At 37.1% G+C, this 18,250-nt stretch overlaps 1 protein-coding gene across 1 annotated transcript; it reads left to right on the forward strand.

Moving 5' to 3' along the window:
* Window positions 1-9,983: 9,983 nt before the first annotated feature.
* On the forward strand, window positions 9,984-16,305 carry LOC137388096 (BSD domain-containing protein 1-like). Its single transcript, XM_068074608.1, has 3 exons — window positions 9,984-10,034; window positions 10,215-10,359; window positions 15,800-16,305. The coding sequence occupies exons 1-3, from the start codon at window positions 9,984-9,986 to the stop codon at window positions 16,303-16,305; spliced, it is 702 nt and encodes a 233-aa protein (XP_067930709.1).
* The last annotated feature ends 1,945 nt before the right edge of the window (window positions 16,306-18,250 follow it).

The raw sequence follows: 18,250 nt of genomic DNA on the forward strand, positions 1-18,250 counted from the left end.
ACACCAAACTATCTCCAGTGATTAGTAACTACCATGTCTTACTTTACCCAGGCTATGCTTGTATGATTAGTATCTCCAAGGCAAGTCACCTTGCTTTGTTATTGTTTTCAAAAGTTGAGTGTTCAATTTACAGGACTTGACCCAGATTTTTAGTGCAAGTCTAACTATGCTAGTTCTCAGATGGTAATGTAGCAATAGAAATTTTTTTTTCTCATGAATCAAAATCTAATACATAAGCAGCAAAATTCTAAAATAAAGCAGTTAACAATAAGTAGTAAAAGTTAAGTAATAAAATATATCTTACTCCAACAGCTGCATCTACTATATGATGAGCTACTATAAGTGTTCTCTTTTATAGGCATTTGATTAGCCTGAGTGTAGACGTATAAGTGTTCACGGTTGAGCCTTTATGTCATTGAGTTGGTCATTGAGGAAGAACTGCCTTTAGATATGTCATCCGAAGAACGCTGTTCTAGTGGGACGGATGTTGTAGTTGCGTAATATTGCTTCTGTTGACGCTTGTGTACAACAAGGAAATTTACCAGATTGATGAGATGATATATTTAGTTATTTTGTCAATGCCCCGTGTAAGCTGGCTGGGGAATTTGTTTTGCTTTTCTTGGCGGTTTCTCTGATATGCGATTAGCTCATCTTCTGTGGTTGATTCTTCTAAGTTTAGAGTTCTTTATTATAGCTTGTGGCTGTTTTTTAATTATTGGATTTTGGATGCTTTCAAAGGTCTTGTTGCTGGCGTGGCTTACAACCTGTACATCCGGTTGTGTGAGTTGTATGTAAATATTCTGAACCTTACTTCATTCTTTGTTTTAACATCTCCAAGCAGTGGTATAATGTATATATATCCAGTAACCCGTCCTATTTCCTATTGGTATCGAGTTTTAGTGAAATGTCAATATAACAACGTTTATGGTACGACTGTAATGCTATAAAATTCTTCAATTAACCAGTTATTATATTAGCCAAGTATGGTTTGCAGGCTGCTACACTTAAACAGAGATAAATAACGTCATAGACTTTTTAGCTGCAAAATTGCAACTTTGGAAAACTGAATTACATCTGTGTAGTAAAAACAACCTTTGACATTTGTTTATCATTAGCACATGGGTTCATTATTTTTTAAGGCTGAAAATTTATCCATATTTTTGAAATAGCACTCAAAAAACAAACTCTTTGCCAGTTAAATTTAAATAGTCTACTGAAGGTGATTAGAGCAGGTGTAAAAATTTATAATGTATCAATGGCTGTAACTAATAAAACATTAACAATAATTGATAATTTAATAACGGCAGAATAAAATAAATTAACAGATGTGTCTGGAAAAAAACAATGTCTGATTCTATGTAACTTAACTTCTAAATGTTTAGCAAGCAATTTGAAGATAGACCAATAGCGTTTAACATTACAACAAAATTGGTTATTTTAGCAAATTTCCATAGTGCTCCCGATCGTTCTTTCATTAGCAGTTTCTAAAGAAAAAGTAATATTTTAGCATTACATGAATGATTTCTGTGAATATCTGGACTTGAGACTAATCTCGCAAAAACCTCGATCATATGTATTTACCGAGTAGAGTAGGCCTACCAGTTGGCCTACCAAAATTAAAGCATAGTGCTACCGATCATTTTTTCATTAGCAGTTTCAAAAGAAAGATACTTACAATGACTATGTTTAATTTGTCAACACCCTGATTACATGACATTTATTAACATACTACCTACATTCCATTTGTTAACATACAGATTATATTCCATTTGTTAACATGCAGACTATATTACAATTGTTAATATACTGTCTATACTTCATTTGCTAACGTATTGACTATATTCCATTTGTTAATATACCAACAATATTTGCTTTAGTAATATCCTGACTATACAATGCCCACTCAGGATACGATTACCCTGATATACAAATTTTGTATTTACCAAGTAGTACAGAATGATTTTTCACCTCACCATAGAAATCTTATTTCACCATCCGAATTCAACGAAAACTTGCTCAAGTTCATATTTGGCAGTCGGTGTGCTTGTTAGGTGCGTCAAAATAATAAAGACGCCAAAATGCTGTTCGCCAAAAATATTTTCACCTTGCCTGGAAAAGAAACAATGAATGCTTTCTCTCAGCTTAGCAGTTTCCATGTCTAAAACGATAATATTTTCCACTTCAAAACCAGTAGCAGAGTTGGAGTCGCGATCATTTTAAACAGAAAGTCAGACAATTTTTCTGAACCTGATGACAAAATTCCACTTCCTTACGAAAGCAGCATCGTTTTTTGCTTTCTTGTCGATATAGTTTGAAAAATGTTTTAAATACGTCTGCTAAAAGTTATAGTGAACGCAAAGACAGCAACTGATAAATAATACAATGTAAAACTTTGGTGGCAAAAAGTTAAAATTTAGTAAAATAGTTAAAATACATACTAATACTTAGTTTTAAGTGTGTGTGCGTGTGTGCGTGTGTGCGTGTGTGCGTGTGTGCGTGTGTGCGTGTGTGCGTGTGTGCGTGTGTGCGTGTGTGCGTGTGTGCGTGTGTGTTTAGTAAGCTAAACTTATTTGAGGTAAATTTAGTTTATGTTATACGTACGTCTGTCTTAAAAGAAAGAACTCTATACAGTACTTTCTGCACATTGCACACTATAATGTTACATTTTATTGCGGATCATAACTACTGAATACACTGAATACAATAAAGTTACTGTAGATAACTATAGTTACTAAGGTTACCTTACTATTATATACAGCACTTATATAAAATTTTGATTATTGTTACCAGGGAATATTTGCGTTATATAGTTATTATGGTCTAAATACCTCTACATACAATTTTTTCACTGTACGATGCCAACCCTAGAACTGATCAAAATTGTATCCTAAGGGTGCACTGTATTCCAATTGTTAACAACACCAACTATATTTCATTCATTAAAATGTTAACTATATTACGTTTGTTAGCAGACTAACCATATTCCACTTGTTGGCATATTGACTTAAATTCGGTACTAACATTTTGAGTATATTTCAGTGCGCAAAATTTTTAATATGTCAGGGACTCACTGAAACAGGGTGTTTTTATCATTTTCAACTTTTTACAGATTTATTCTTGCCTGAACAATTTATTTCTGCCAAGAATCATAAAAGAGTTATCTGCTCTATTAGACTTCCAAAACTAGCCATTGCCTTGCCATTTTTCAGTCGTCACCAACCTTAGAGGTCATAAGACATGATCTTAATCAGCTTGGAAATGTTTGCACACAAGATGCATCTGCAGCCGTCTCTAGTACTTCAGAAACTTTGCAACTATGTTTGCAAGTATGCCAAAAGCGCCTTTCTCTATTGCTGATTGGCTATAAAAGACCTTCCTGGTACAATATTCTTCATTGTTTACACTGACAGGTTTTTGTAAGCGGTTAGGCCATTTTTGTTGGTGTATGCGTTGCTACATTATGAATGAACTGTAATGAGGAACATGTTTGTTTCGCAGTTTTAGGCTGTTCAGGGCTTGGCTCAACACTTCTGTTTGGATCATATGGTCTTTCACAGGTAATTGTTGGTTTACACTATATTGATGTATGACGGCATTCTCCTTTCGGCGTTTATCGTCGATTATGTGAACCAGAAATCAATGGCATCAACGAAGCAACGCGGATATGTCGGGAAAGTTGGCGACTGTCAAACTTTCCCAATGTTTTGCCAAACATCGACAACCGCCTTTTTTACGTGAACTTTTTCGTCAATACTACTTCGCGATTGGGAGTAACATGATTTATTTTTCGTTTATTATAGTTGCTGCGAGACTAGTATTTGATTCGAGCACGAGAGAACCAAAAGTTTCCTTTGCCAAAATTTAAAAAGAAAAAAGAGAATACTACGTCATGGAGTATTTGCTGATGCAAACGCGGTTGGGTTTTAATATTATGAATATTGTCATCATCGACGATCACCAAAGTATTGTGGCATTAACATCGAAATATGATGATATGGTGTTAACCAGCCTCAAACAGCTACAAATGTGAACTATACTTTAGCTGTTTAGCCATATATGATTCACTTACAACACTGTGATATGCAGCAGACTCCATTGTGGTTGGCAACCAAAAGCACTGTAAGCACCTAATTATTGCTTTGCTTGTTAACTTATTGTTTCAAATTATTCATTATTAGTTTTTTTTTTAAACTAACTTGTACAAATATGTCATTTATATCAGAAAATATCTGTATTTTTCTATCATTGGCATTTGTTTTTGATGTTTGAGGTGATCTGACAGCAAGGATGTTTCAAGATTAAAATCAACACACCTTGATCACAGTTAAAATGCTAAGATCTACTGAAAGTGCAATTATGACGCCTTTAGTTTCAGGAGACCGCCTGATTAGAGATTTCTCAGATCTCAAGAAATTTGAGATCTGAGAAAATTTGAGATACAAGCGTTCGAAACAGTTCTCGATGCAATTGCAAGGTGGCCATGTTTGCCGGAGGCCGTTTACGAGAAAAGCTTAACTTGGTCATTTTCATCAGATCAAAAAGGATTTAAATAGGTCAACTGAAAGAGGTCAAAATGGAGCAAAAGGAGCCCAGCAGAAAGAATAGTAGAAAAAATGAAACATTAGAATTAAGTTTAGCGTAAAGTCAGATTAAAACTTACTTTTAATTGTGTGTATAGTAAGCTAAGTTCATTCAAGTTAAATTTATAGTTTGTAATGTTACATAGTGTCACAAAAGTGTAGCGTACAAAATTTGTTTGAATCAAGTCTCTACCACTGCCATTAGCCGCTAGCATCTCCCTCTAATGTAAGAATTATAAGAATTATGTATAGTACTGTACATAATAATGTAAAATTAATTCAGATCATAATTACTAGATAGGTATTTGTTAATTTGTAAGCATAAGTAGTGAGTTAGAACCTAAAAAAAACGTTCTAAAAACTAGTGTAATACACTGTTTCATGTGTTCTTTTTACAAAATGGGAATGGATTAATTTGTATTTAGTGATTTTGTATAGGAAAAATTGATTTGAGATACGAGTGCATTGGCATACAATGAATGGACATACATATGAGTGAATTGACATACGTACAAGCTCTTGCCCTTATAACGCATTAAGTTTGTATTTAAAGGTATTACTCTATACGCTTTTTAATAGCTATTGTGACAGCTATAGTAAAGATTATAAACAGGCTGGTATTAACCCAATGATAAGAGCAGTATTTTCTGAACCTGGAAAAAAATGTGACAAGTTAGTGAATGAACAGATAAGTGAGGGTTTCACCCGAGTAGATTTACCATAACAGCTCATACAAGCAAGAAATTTGATGCACAATACAACAGCAATTAAAACTGAGTTGTTTTTTTATTCAACCCACAATGAAAGTAATAGCAAATTGTTGGTCTCATTAGTTTTTCCACTCATTCCACAGCTTTATGTATCCGGCTGCTATAGTCTGCTATAAAGCTACTCTATAAATTTAACCTATTATTTCTTATACCCAAAATATGTCGATAAGTATAAACAATGACGGAGAGTAATAAGTATTAATAACAATCTTTCCTCATCCTTATTCATGAATTCAAAAACACACCCTTAGCACCCTGTATGTACCATAGCTTTGTGACATCACAAGCCTCTCAGACTAAACACCATGCATAATTTTGCAACATTTCTTAGTAGAAAGGCTGAGTTGCATTAAATTGTTTTTTTTGTTTATTATCAGGTGGATCAGTTAGCAGCTAATATCAAAAGCTATGCTTAGTAGAAATGTTATTTAAATACTTTGAATGTTCAGTTTATTGACAGAAACTTTATTAGCTGTGTTCATCTTGGCAGTTGTGAACTAAGAGAATGCATTATGAAAAGGCTATTGTAACAAAAAGCAGAAAGCTTTCAGAAAGCACAACGAGATAGCTTTTAAAACCATGAAACTGCTATTATTACAATACTCCCACTCAGTTACATGGTTGCACCAACAGCCAGTTCGTGACACAAAAAAAAACACAATGATCGCAATCAACGAAAAAGCAAAAATATAACAGTCTTGTGTTCAGCGGTCAGGTGAGTCTGGGTGAGGCAAGCATTGAACTTGGCTAAAGCTCCCACTGCTTCAGCAATATCTGGACGAGTGTTTAGCCTTGAAAATCCACTTAGAGCCAATCGCTTTGCGTTCGGGCGGAAGATCAACTAGTTCCCATGTACCATTGTTGATCAGTGATTGATACTCATCATTGCTGGCTTTGATCCAGGCATCACAATTTGTGCTAGCCTGTGCTTGCGACAAACTAAGGGGCTCCACAATATTGAATGCTGAGTGAGCACAATGACCAAGGTTTGTGAAATCATCAATACCAAACCGAACAATGGGTTGAGTGGAACGTGGTGATCGCCTATGTGTAACCGTCGGTGTTGGAAGAGCCTTTTCATTTTCTGATAGGTCAATATTCACCGCTTCAGAGTTGTCTACACTTGGCTTTGATGACTGATTTGGTAAACCGAGCTTGGTCTCATCAAAAGTGACATCACGTCTTACCTCTATTTTTCTAGTGATCGGATCGTAGAGTCTGTAGGCTTTAGACCTAAGGCTGTACCCCACAAACACCATTGATTCTGCTTTCTCATCGAGTTTACGTCTCAGCTGACCGGGTATGTGAGCGTAGGCTAAACATCCAAAAATTTTCACGTGTCCAAGATCAGGTTTTCTGTTGTTCCATTTTTCATAAGGAGTTGTATTCCATTCAAGTGCTCGTGTGGGGAGGCAATTACGAATGTATACCGCGGTCGATATTGCCTCTGCCCAGAATGACTTTGGAAGGTGAGATTCAGAAATTAACGAGCGAGCGGCCTCACAAACAGTACGGTTAAATCTCTCAGCACAGCCGTTTTGTTGTGGAGAATAGCGAGTGGTGACTTGGTGATGTATACTTTGGGCTGAAAGGTAACTCTCAAACTCATTAGATGTATATTCTCCACCACCATCGCTTCTAAGTGTACCTATAGTCTGACCAGTTTGATTTGTCACTAATGATTCGTAAGTTCTAAACGCCTGGAACACGCTAGATTTGTCACGTAAAAAATATATCTGCACATGCATACTAAAATCATCAATAAATGAAATAAAATACTTGCTACCACCTAAAGATTCATTCTGCATAGGGCCACACACATCCGTATGTACCAATTCAAGAACCCTACTTGATTTAATGCCACGGTCAGTTGGAAAAGGACGTCGAGACATTTTACCTTTCACGCAAGCTTCACAGACACCTATTTCGCCGGTAACGTTACAACCATTTTCACACCAATGATTCATGTTTTTGAGGCTGCTTACGTTTACATGAGCGAGACGTTTATGCCACAGTAGGGAGGAGGACGCGGCAGCATTAGCAGTATGAATAGCAAACTCGACATCAAGATAATATAGCCTGTTTACTATAGATCCTGATGCTATCAACATCTTTCTTTGATTCTTAATACAACATCTCGAATGTCCAAACTGTACTATATATCCCTTTTGTGTAGCCGCTTTTACAGAAAACAGATTTCCGTGTAGGTCAGGTATGTGTAGTACATTGTAAAGTGTAGCACGTCTAGTTTTATTTCCATGAATTTTTATTTGCAGCTGAACAATACCTTTTCCAACTACTTGAAATTGAGACCCATCGGCAACAACAACGTACTCAGGTGAATCTAGCTTAAAATAATCACAAAATACAGCTTTGTTTTTCGCCATGTGACTGGTAGCACCGCTGTCGATCAGCCATTTTTGAGAGTCAACATCTGTCTCCAATACAGTAAATGCCGATTCATCATCTTTGCTATTATCATCGTATGTAGATATTTTGGCCTGGTGTGGATTTGAATTACTGTTGTAATATCCATGACCTCGTTCTCGGCCGCGAGGCGATTCACGGCTCTGATTACAGTTGTTTTTAGGACAACCGTTTTGATAATGTTGTAAAGACCCACAGATATAGCAGCCTTTGGATTGTTGCTGACTATGTTTAAAGCGGTTACTTGCTGACAGTAGAGCAGTGTCAGAGTTCGCTTTACACCTGACACCACCAGAATCGCTGGCTGAAGTCAGTGCTCTTTGTTCCCTTTTTTGTTCTTCCTTAAGCAGTGTTTGTGTGGCAAACTGTAAAGTTATATTGTCACCGCGAGCCTCGAGTGCAGTCACTACTGTTGAATAGCTTTCCGGGAGGCTTCCAAGTAGAGTCACCACCTGGTCTTCCTCGCTAATATTAGCCTTAATAGCTGCAAGTTTATCAGTGATAGCTTTCATGTGACGTAGGTGGTCTTCAATTGATGAACCTTCGCTCATAACAGTCCTAAAGTACCGTTTCTTGAGAAATAATTTATTCGCCAGTGTATCACGTTCAAAGTGAGCTCTGAGCTTGTTCCACGCAACTCCTGGGTCCTCACATTCACTGATGAGATAAATAAGACTATCACTCACAGAAAGCACCATGTGGGAAAAAGCTTTGCTTGACTTCTTTTTGTACTCGGCTTTAGCGGCAGCGTTAGCATCATCCTCCAGAGTAATGGTCCCATCCACATATCCAAATAAGTCCTTAGCTATGAGTAGGTGTTTGAGTTTGAACTTCCATGTGGCATAGTTATCAGTGTTCAGCTTATCTATAGTCCAGCCTTTCTCATCCATAGTTTTTTGATAATATTTAATGGGTTGACTGGGCCCATAACCTGTTGTTTAAATACTTTGAATGTTCAGTTTATTGATAGAAACTTTATTAGCTGTGTTCATCTTGGCAGTTGTGAACTAAGAGAAGGCATTATGAAAAGGCTATTGTAACAAAAAGCAGAAAGCTTTCAGAAAGCACAACGAGATAGCTTTTAAAACCATGAAACTGCTATTATTACAATAAGAAAGACTTATGTTCCAAAGGGTATGAGAAAGTGAAGTAGGTAATATTATTTACAATGTAGCAGAAGGACAGAGAACACGTTTTAGCTGATTTGTTTTAGAACCATGATTTCGTATTTAGTTACAGTGGAACCTTTACTTACAAAATTAATTTGTTAGGAAAGTCATTTTTTAAGTAGAAAAATTCGTAAGCTGAAACTAGTTTACCGTATAAATGCTCTAATTCGTTCAAAGCCTCCATAAAACTCAGATATAGCATTTGCATAAATTATAATACACGCAATAGTTCAAGCCTGTATAAAATACACGTTAGGACTAAATTACTAAATGGTAAAGAAAAAAAGCACACGGCGGAAAAAGAAAACAAATCGTAAAATAGCCAATAAAAACTAAATGGAATGTTTGTTTGTTTACCTATCATGGCCATCTAGGCAAGAAAAGACCAAGGAAGTTGATAGATGTTGGTCAGAGGAGGTGGGTATTGGTTTGTTATTTTCTTTTTTTACTCAGAAAAAGAATTTGAAAAAACCCAAGTAAAAAAGATTTATCACATGGGTATAAACCAAAAAACTGTCATCATACTTAGAATACAAAACTGGAATTGCTATAAATGAAAGTGGTTTTACTAGGCTAACATGTATGCAGTATATAAAAACTCAAAATTATACAGCTAATGAACACAAAACACTTGTCATTTACGGAGTTTTCTAGCAAAAAAAACTAAGTTATACCCATAGGAAGCAAACCGGCCAAGGCATGAAACTAACAAACTGTTTGCAGTATCATAAGCCTTTTATTTCTAGGCATATATTTTGTAAGTCGAAGCCATATTTCTATCAACAGACATTTCGGGGCTTGAATAATTTGGATGTAGAGTTTTAGTAAGTTGCTGATTTCCAATGTATTTTGAAAATCACTGTTTCTGCAAGCTCTCTTCACTCAGCTAGACTGTCTGATGTTTTTTATTACACTGTTGTTAGTGAGATCAAAGAATGCAAGAACATGCTATCCTATAAAACATGTAGCTTTAATTTAGCACTGATGCCTGCATTCCGATGGGTAGACACTCATGGTGAAAATCAGGTTTAACATCGATGCCCAGCAAAGTGACTTCCTTCCTTCTGTACAAAGACTGGACGTTCATGGTAATCGCCTGGATGATTTGATATTTGGTGTGACAACTTACAACAAAGACATCATATCCCATAATAAATCTAGCTGTTGTTTAACATTGGCGGATAACTTGTAATTGTACAATCACTCACAGAGCCATTGCCAATTATGTCATATTTGAGGCACATTTTGATGTGGACTGGTTTTTGCAGGTGCCATCGGCTGCCTCACATGCTGAATTTTGGCAGCGCTACTACTACAAGGTGCACCAGTTAGAGCAAGATGAACGACAAAAAGACGATTTGAAGAGCAGAGCCGATATACTCAACAAAGATGATTCTGAACAGCCTTGGGAAGGTCAGTCATGCCATGTGCTGTTGGACCTGGATTTGTCTACATACATACGTACGTACGTACGTACGTACGTACATACATACATACGCTTATGTAAATGTATATACCAGAAAACCTCTATTGAACAGCCATGGTGCTTTAGACGCTCTATGGCGACAGAGCGATATGGCATATAGAGCGCCATGATGCTCTATATGCCATACCACTCTACGCTTCATGGCGCCCTACGTACATATACATGTACAGTAGATGCTCCTATAATTCATCCCTTCTATAACGTAAACACCAAATAACGTAAAAGTTTTATGTGAAGTTTCTGCTTCCGATTATGTAAAAAATTCCATATAATGTCAAGTGTAAAGTCGGTTGAGTTTTCAAATCTGATTTGAATGGTAATTTATTTCGATGTACTGGTGAGAAAAAAACAAAATTTGTAGTGCGTTATTTCTATTACATATACATTACAACTTTTTCAACAATCTAGTTTGTCGTGATAGCTAGTGAGGCGTGTTAAAAAAACAGAAAGCAAGTAGCTGCGCAAATACAAAGGCGATTGGTTGGTGCAGCGTCCATCTACCAATATGAATGTCATGAGTTGAAGTATCATCAAAAGATATTTTTTATTCCAACATTGACCTTCTAGAAACAGATGACGACAAACAGGTAGAAATGCATTTTTATAGTAAAAATATTTTGTTGTTTTGCTTTATTGTAAACGGGCAAAATTATTGTCATTAAATTTACTTTGTAGAATAATCTTTGCTATTTAGAATAAAATAAGTAAATCATTGTCAATGAACGTCGAAGATGTGCTTTCCATCTACTTATCTAAAATTACCGCAATCATGGTAAAAAAGAAACCAGTGAGAATAATCAGAAAACAAAAAAAAATTGTCGATACAAGCCAATGATACTGCAATTACATTATGGTCAACAAATTAAAAAAGTTAAATCAAGTTTTTCCTTTTTGTATGGCCAAATGGGTCAGTTTGAAAAGATCTTAAAATAGATTAGGCAACTTACATGTATTTTAATGTTCTTATAACGTATAATCCCCCAATAACATATAATCTCCCCAATAACGGATTATTTACATTGTAGGAGCATCTACTGTATACATGAACACCTTTGTATATGTATATATACATGTACATTTATCTGAATCATTCATCTTAAATATGTAGATTGTCTAGGAGAGGCACTTGCCTTATTGTATAGCTATGTATCACTTACTTTCTAGCAAATCTATGTATCACTTATTTTACGGTGTATCTATAATAGATCACTCACCTTATGGTATATATATGGTTCACTCATCTTATGGTATATCTATGGTTCACTCATCTTATGGTATATATATGTATCACTTACTTCTTTAAGGTATATCTATGGATCACTCATCTTATGGTAAATCTATGGATCACGCATCATATGGTATACCTATGGATCACTCATCTTATGGTGTATCTATGGATCACTCATCTTATGGTATATCTATGGATCACTCATATTATCTACTATATAAAAGGCAACCGTTGTCTGTCTGTCCGCCGTATAGAGTACCGTACTTTTCGGACTATTAGCCGCTACTAGGTATCTAGGGCGTATTAACGGAAATCTCCGGTTAGTACACGCCTCTATACATAGCCTATTCGTTTTTACACAAAAATCATGTCATCTCTGGTTAGTGCACCTCTTTACGGTGCCCAGCAACACTAGTGCGTTTGAAACAGCAAAGTTGCTGCCGTGTTCAAAAGCACCGTTCTGAGTTCTGCGGCCTATACAAAGGTGGTTATACAGCTATACAAATGTAGTAATCATTAAATAAAATAAGTTAATGAATAGCAATTTACATGAAGTTAATATTTACTGCCAACGAGTACCGAGAAGGTCACGCGAACGTTGGTTTCTTGTGGTCACTGGAAAAAACGCAGTTCTCACCTACTAAATTTCTACATTAAAAAGGTAAGTACTTCTTATTCAATGTTGTATTGTCTATGATTGCCACATTTCCACTACATAATCCTTTCATTTGCGTCCATGTACAAATTTAGCTATCGGCCTACTGCCAGCTATTTTGCCGATATTGCTTAATATGTATCACAGGTTTCCTTTAGCGGGATATTGCCAAAGCCGAGGCCGGGCCATAGTCTACACACAAAAAAAACAACAAAGGTTCACGTAGTTATGAGCAAAAACAAAAGTATTCACTCAAATACCTCACCAATCCAATGAGCAGCACATACAAAAATTAAACCAATCGACAGCGCCACCCATCATGTCAAAATATTCCAAGTTTCAAGTCATGTCTTGCACAACTCACCTTATGGTTTCTCAAAACTTGTCCCAAAGTCCCTATTAATTTGAGACTGTCCAATTGCTGTTTTAGAAATGGTTGCCGCTAGCCTAACCTAACGTCCTGATTCAACATCTTACTAACTATCGGGGCACTGCTAAAAGAGGGAATCAAAAAGTTTGGGAGCACTCAGCAATGCCCCGATAGTTACTGAGATGCTGGATTAGGACGTTAGGCTAGGCTAGTGGGGACCATTTCTAAAACAGCAATCGGACAGTCTCAAATTATTAGGGACTTTGGGACAAGTTTTGTGAAACCATAAGGTGAGTTGTGCAAGACATGACTTGAAACTTGGAATATTTTGATATGATGGGTGGCTCTGTCGACTGTTGGTTTGGTTTTTGTGTGTGCTGATCATCAGATTGGTGAGATATTTGGGTAGATACTTTTGTTTTTGCTCATAACTACGTAGACCTTTGTTGTTTTTTTGTGTGTGTAGACTACGGCCATGCCTCGGCTTTGGCAATATCCCGCTAAAGGAAACCTGTGATATATATACAATATTTTTTCAATTTCAAACTCTATCTAGAATGTTTGTTTTGGTTATATATTTCATTTTTCCAACATGTTAACAAACACTGCTATTCAAAAAATTCGTTGTATCTATACTTTGTGCATTGATAAAGCGATGTTAAGCTACAAAGCAAAACGATCCTCTACAATATCCTTATTCTTACAAAACCCTTACTTTTATCGCCATCAGAGTCAGTGCTGATATTGCTATTTTAATTATCTGTGTAATCACAAAAATCTGAACCGGCTATAATGTCATCAACATAAGTAGTTATTTGTTTTCTAATTCGGACGCCTTTGGTAAACTTAAACAAAAATGTTCATTTTTAAGTTGGAAATCCCAAACAGAGATTAAAATATTAAACTTTAGGCTAATTTTATAGAGAATTTTTAGGACAACACTGTCACTACCATAAAAGTTCTAAAGATCGTTGTTTATGTTATCAACGAATAATAAAATTCAGTTACTAGCAATTGCTGGGAAAGTCGCAAAAAATGTGTCTACGGCGGCCGACCATAGAAAACACATAAATGAGTCTACTTCGGTGAAAGGGTTGAAAACGTTGGATTTGCCACTGTTTGTGATAGTAAACATGTTCATTTCCTTCCGAGTTACTTTTGCTTTTTTCCAGCTATGATTACTACAGAACTACAGCTACTACAGAACTTGCACGGGTACTGCTATTGCGTATTACCTACTAAATTTCTACATCGAAAAGGTTAGTACGTTTTATTCAATGTTGTATTGCCTATGAATCGTCACACCTCAACTACTTAATAACGTTAGATTTGCCACTGTTTGTGATAGTTGGACAAGTTCATCTCCTTCAGCAGCTGAGTTACTAATTTTTTTCCAGCTACAAGTAGGCCTACTGTAACTTACTACTACAGAACTTGCACAAGTACTCCGAGGGTTGCGATAGGCGATGGTGAAAAGAAAGAGAGCAGTCGGTATCGACTTACTGTCACCCTGCTTTGGCCATGACCAGCTGTATGTCGCCTGCTAAAAATTAGGCACAAGCCGAAAACTGTTTGTTCATACACCCGACAGAAAAACAAAAGATGTTGTCTATCCACAAGTGTTGCGTTGAACTGCGTTGAAGTGTTGCGTTGAACTACTTGTAACATTGTGTTATTGTTATGTCATGCTATGTTCTTCATGTTCTGCTATACTACATGCAGCATTTCGTAACATATTTTTCAGTATATATATATTTTCATGCATTCGTTATCTTTATTGTACATGTATCTCATAAAAAGGCTATCATGTTGGCATTTTGTATTATTATTGTAAGGTGCTAATGCTGTATCTGCCTTGACATCATACTGTCTGTGCTGTTACACATATAAATCTTATCGACACAACCTCATTACTGTTTGTATATACCATGTCAAAACACAAGCTATAGACGAAAAACAGGTGAGCTATGATTAGTGTTTTAAGCATGTAGTCTTCATTCAATAAATGCCGGCGATAGCAAAATATTTTGTATAATTTTTTAAAAGATGCAAAACTTTTCAATACTGCCAGTGTAAAGAAATTCAGTTTGCCTAGCAATGTCAATTTAATTATCAGTTCTCTGTACACAAATAGGGCAATGCCGATTTGAGTGGTTTGAGACTGATGCATTGTAGACTAGCTGTAAAACGTATTGCAGATTTCCATTGTTCTCCCAACATTATTGACGTATATGACTGCATATGTGTATGCATAGTGTGATCGGGGCAACCAATTTCAGTAGACTGCTTATTTGGAGTTGTTTTACAGTATGAAAGACAACTCTTAATAAACCTCTTGCTGTACATGAGTCTGTTTCCGGGGACGGGTAATGAAGCTAGCGGTTTGGGGCGGTGGCGCCACTCGGGGTTGCACGGTAGAACTTTTTTGCCCCGAGTGCAGCGAGAGTATCCAGGCGCGGCTTTCCGGATGAATGAGTAGGTAAGTGCGAGGCTATTGATTGCGAGCTGATTGATTGCGAGGCAATTGATTGCGAGTGCGAGGCGATTGGTTGCGAGTGCAAGGCGATCGATTGCAAGGCGAGTGTGAGGCGATTGATTGCGAGGCGAGTGCAAGAACTCGATTGTCAACTGCGAGGCGAGTAAAGACTGGTCAGCCAAGGTGGGGCTCGGCGTCAGAAGTGCGCGATTGTCAACTGCAAATATAGACGAGTATGGACGAACGCGTGAATCTAGAATATTTACTAGATTTTACACGCATCTAGCTGTAAAATACATTGCAGATTTCCGTTATTCTCCCCAACATTATTGACATGTAATATGTGTATGCATATTCAGGGCAACAATTTCAGTAAACAATTTACATAATAATACATCAGCGCAACAATTTCAGTAGACTGCATATTTGGAGTTTTTATACAGTACGAAAGACAACTCTCAATAAACCTTATGCTGCACGTGAATCTGTTCCTGTAGGTGGGTAATGCAGCTAGTGGTACATATATCTATGGATCACTCATCTTATGGTATATTTATGGATTACTCATCTTATGGTATATCTATAAATCACTCATCTCACAAAACATTTATGTAGATCTCTTTTCTTATTTTTCATAGATTATTGGAAAGCAGATGAATTTGTTGAACAAACTTCTACTCGATCAACAACACCTAAACAGGAAGTAGCCTTTCCTCCCATGAATGTACATGTAGAACTGCTTGCTGCTCTTTCACCTGACTCTATGACTAACCAGTCTAAGGGTACAGCTAGAAATACGCCTCCTGCCTCTCCATCCAAACATATTCAAAGCATTCCAACTGAGATTTCGCCAAGCTCTAATTCTTGCGCTGCCAATGCTGATGTGAAGCCCCTTGCAACAATGCTAATTGACAGTGAATTTAGTGAGAAGGCAGTATTACGTGATGCGAACTTTGAAACAGCTTACAAAAGTAGTGACAAAAGTGTAACATCGGCTGTAACAGCAGAAGATGCTTTTCCATCAGATCATGCAGCAGTAAAAAATGTCACAGACGGCGTTGCAGCTGCTGTGGATCCAGGAGAGAGGTTAGAGCCTGGTGTTGATGAAGAAGCCTTTGTCGTAGTCTCAAAACATTCACAATAAGGAGGTAAGTGTGGAACATTGTATGTGTGTATGGAAGCAAGACAAGTCTGTCTGTTAGAAGACAAATGGGCCATTGAAGGCTCGAAATGTTGTGGTACAAAGTGACATGGTGAAAAGTCACATTGCATAAACAGGTCTGGTATGAAATGTTATGATGTAGATTGATATGGTTTCAAGTAATGTGACATGTGTTGCATCTTCTCACCAATAACCATGCATGCTCTCAGTTTTTGTAGTCAAATAAACTTTATAAAACTTGTGTTTTGGTATGCTCCGTAATGCTGATGAAACACAATATTCTATTGGTAAAAATGACAAAGTTTTTAAGGACTGATATCTTATCATTTCAGACAAATTAACAAGTTTAACAAGCTTTGTTATATTGTTAAGTCTAAATAGACTACAATATTCTCAATTGAAGCAAACTGAAACCACGCACAATGTGTATTTAAAATAATTTGGGAGATAAGGATGTAAAGAAAAAATTGATAAGCTTATGTACAATGGCATTGACTAGCCCTAAACTGTAATCAAGCACCTGTCACTGACAGTTGACTGGAGTTGTCTATAGCCGCAAGTTATCATTTGTGGGAGGAAAGATAGTAGCTTCGGCTGCTCCTATGCTAAAGTTGTTCACCCGATGAAGACTGTGTAAAAGAATTTGCCGGCCTATACTTTGGCATGATCTAGACTGTTGCATAAAGAAGAGAGAATGAGTATGGTTTTTTTATTCGTTTTATTTGTGAAAGGAAACCCATTAGTCGAGGAGCTTACAACTAGTGCTCTGCCCAACCGAGTGAGCACGCTCCCTTTATATACAAAAAATTTGCCCGTTCTGGATAATGAAACCGAGTAAGGAAAACCGACTAACAATGAGAATAAATAGAATTGCTAATGCGTTGCCATGGCTATAATACATTACAACAGTGATGCACCGAAAGCAAAACATAATAGCGATAAGTATTACGAACAAGTTATTAACAATATAATAAAACAAGAGCAGACACAACATGCAAGATATATACATATAAAAATATTTGCAAGAAATAAAAAGTCATGACCCGGCATCTACCACCCACTCCCTTCCATTAGAGACTATCTAATTAATACAAAAGGGTGAAGTGGCCAGCCGGGCCTACGTCTCAAGCAGCTCAACATCGTGCTCAAGGCGGTAATTTCTTGACTAAACTGTTTATTGTCAGTGGATAACTGATGAGCTACTGGTCTTGTGGCTAGGATCCTGGGTCGTCTGGTTTGTGGTATGTTTTCCGTTGTTTGGCAAATTCAATCTCCGTATCATTCCGGCTTCTGTCTAATACGAGATGGACGATGGTTTGGCTCTTCTGTATTGGTGATGGGATTTTCTATGGCCTAGGGAACATCTTTAGGTGTCCGGAGTTCAGGTCTGGATCTAACTCACCGGGGCTTTCTAGAAGAGAGGGTTTATTTATTCTCTTCCTTTATCTTGAGGATGTGCTGCAGGAGTTTCAAAGTTTGAACTTTTGATCAAGTTTGTGTACAATTTTCAAGCGAGTTTTTGTAATTGGCTTGCAGAGTTGCCTTTCCCATTTGGTCGATCTTATTAGCTGGACTCACTTGGGAAGGGAACTCTATCAATTCCTCTTCATTTTGTGGGTGGTTTCTTTGTGAGGGCCAAGCCCTCCTGGCCCCTTTCATATTTGGCCCTCTTCAAGGCTCGAGCGTTGCTAGAGCATGTCCAAGGTTTCTCGGGCAAGCGTGATATGGTTTTAACCTGGGCTCGTGTGGGTCGAGGTTTGGCCCTGTCTTTCCACCACATAGATGTGGTTGGGTTAGGCAGTTCTGACTTGGTAGGAGCCCATGAACATAGCTTGTAGCTTAGCGCTTGCCCCATTTGTCCCCGTCTGTTCACCAACCACACCCACTCCCCAGGTGCAAACAGGTGGCTCTTCTTGATCTGCCTGTC

This window comes from Watersipora subatra, chromosome 2, assembly GCF_963576615.1.
Source record: "Watersipora subatra chromosome 2, tzWatSuba1.1, whole genome shotgun sequence".
Taxonomy (NCBI): Eukaryota; Metazoa; Bryozoa; class Gymnolaemata; order Cheilostomatida; family Watersiporidae; genus Watersipora; species Watersipora subatra.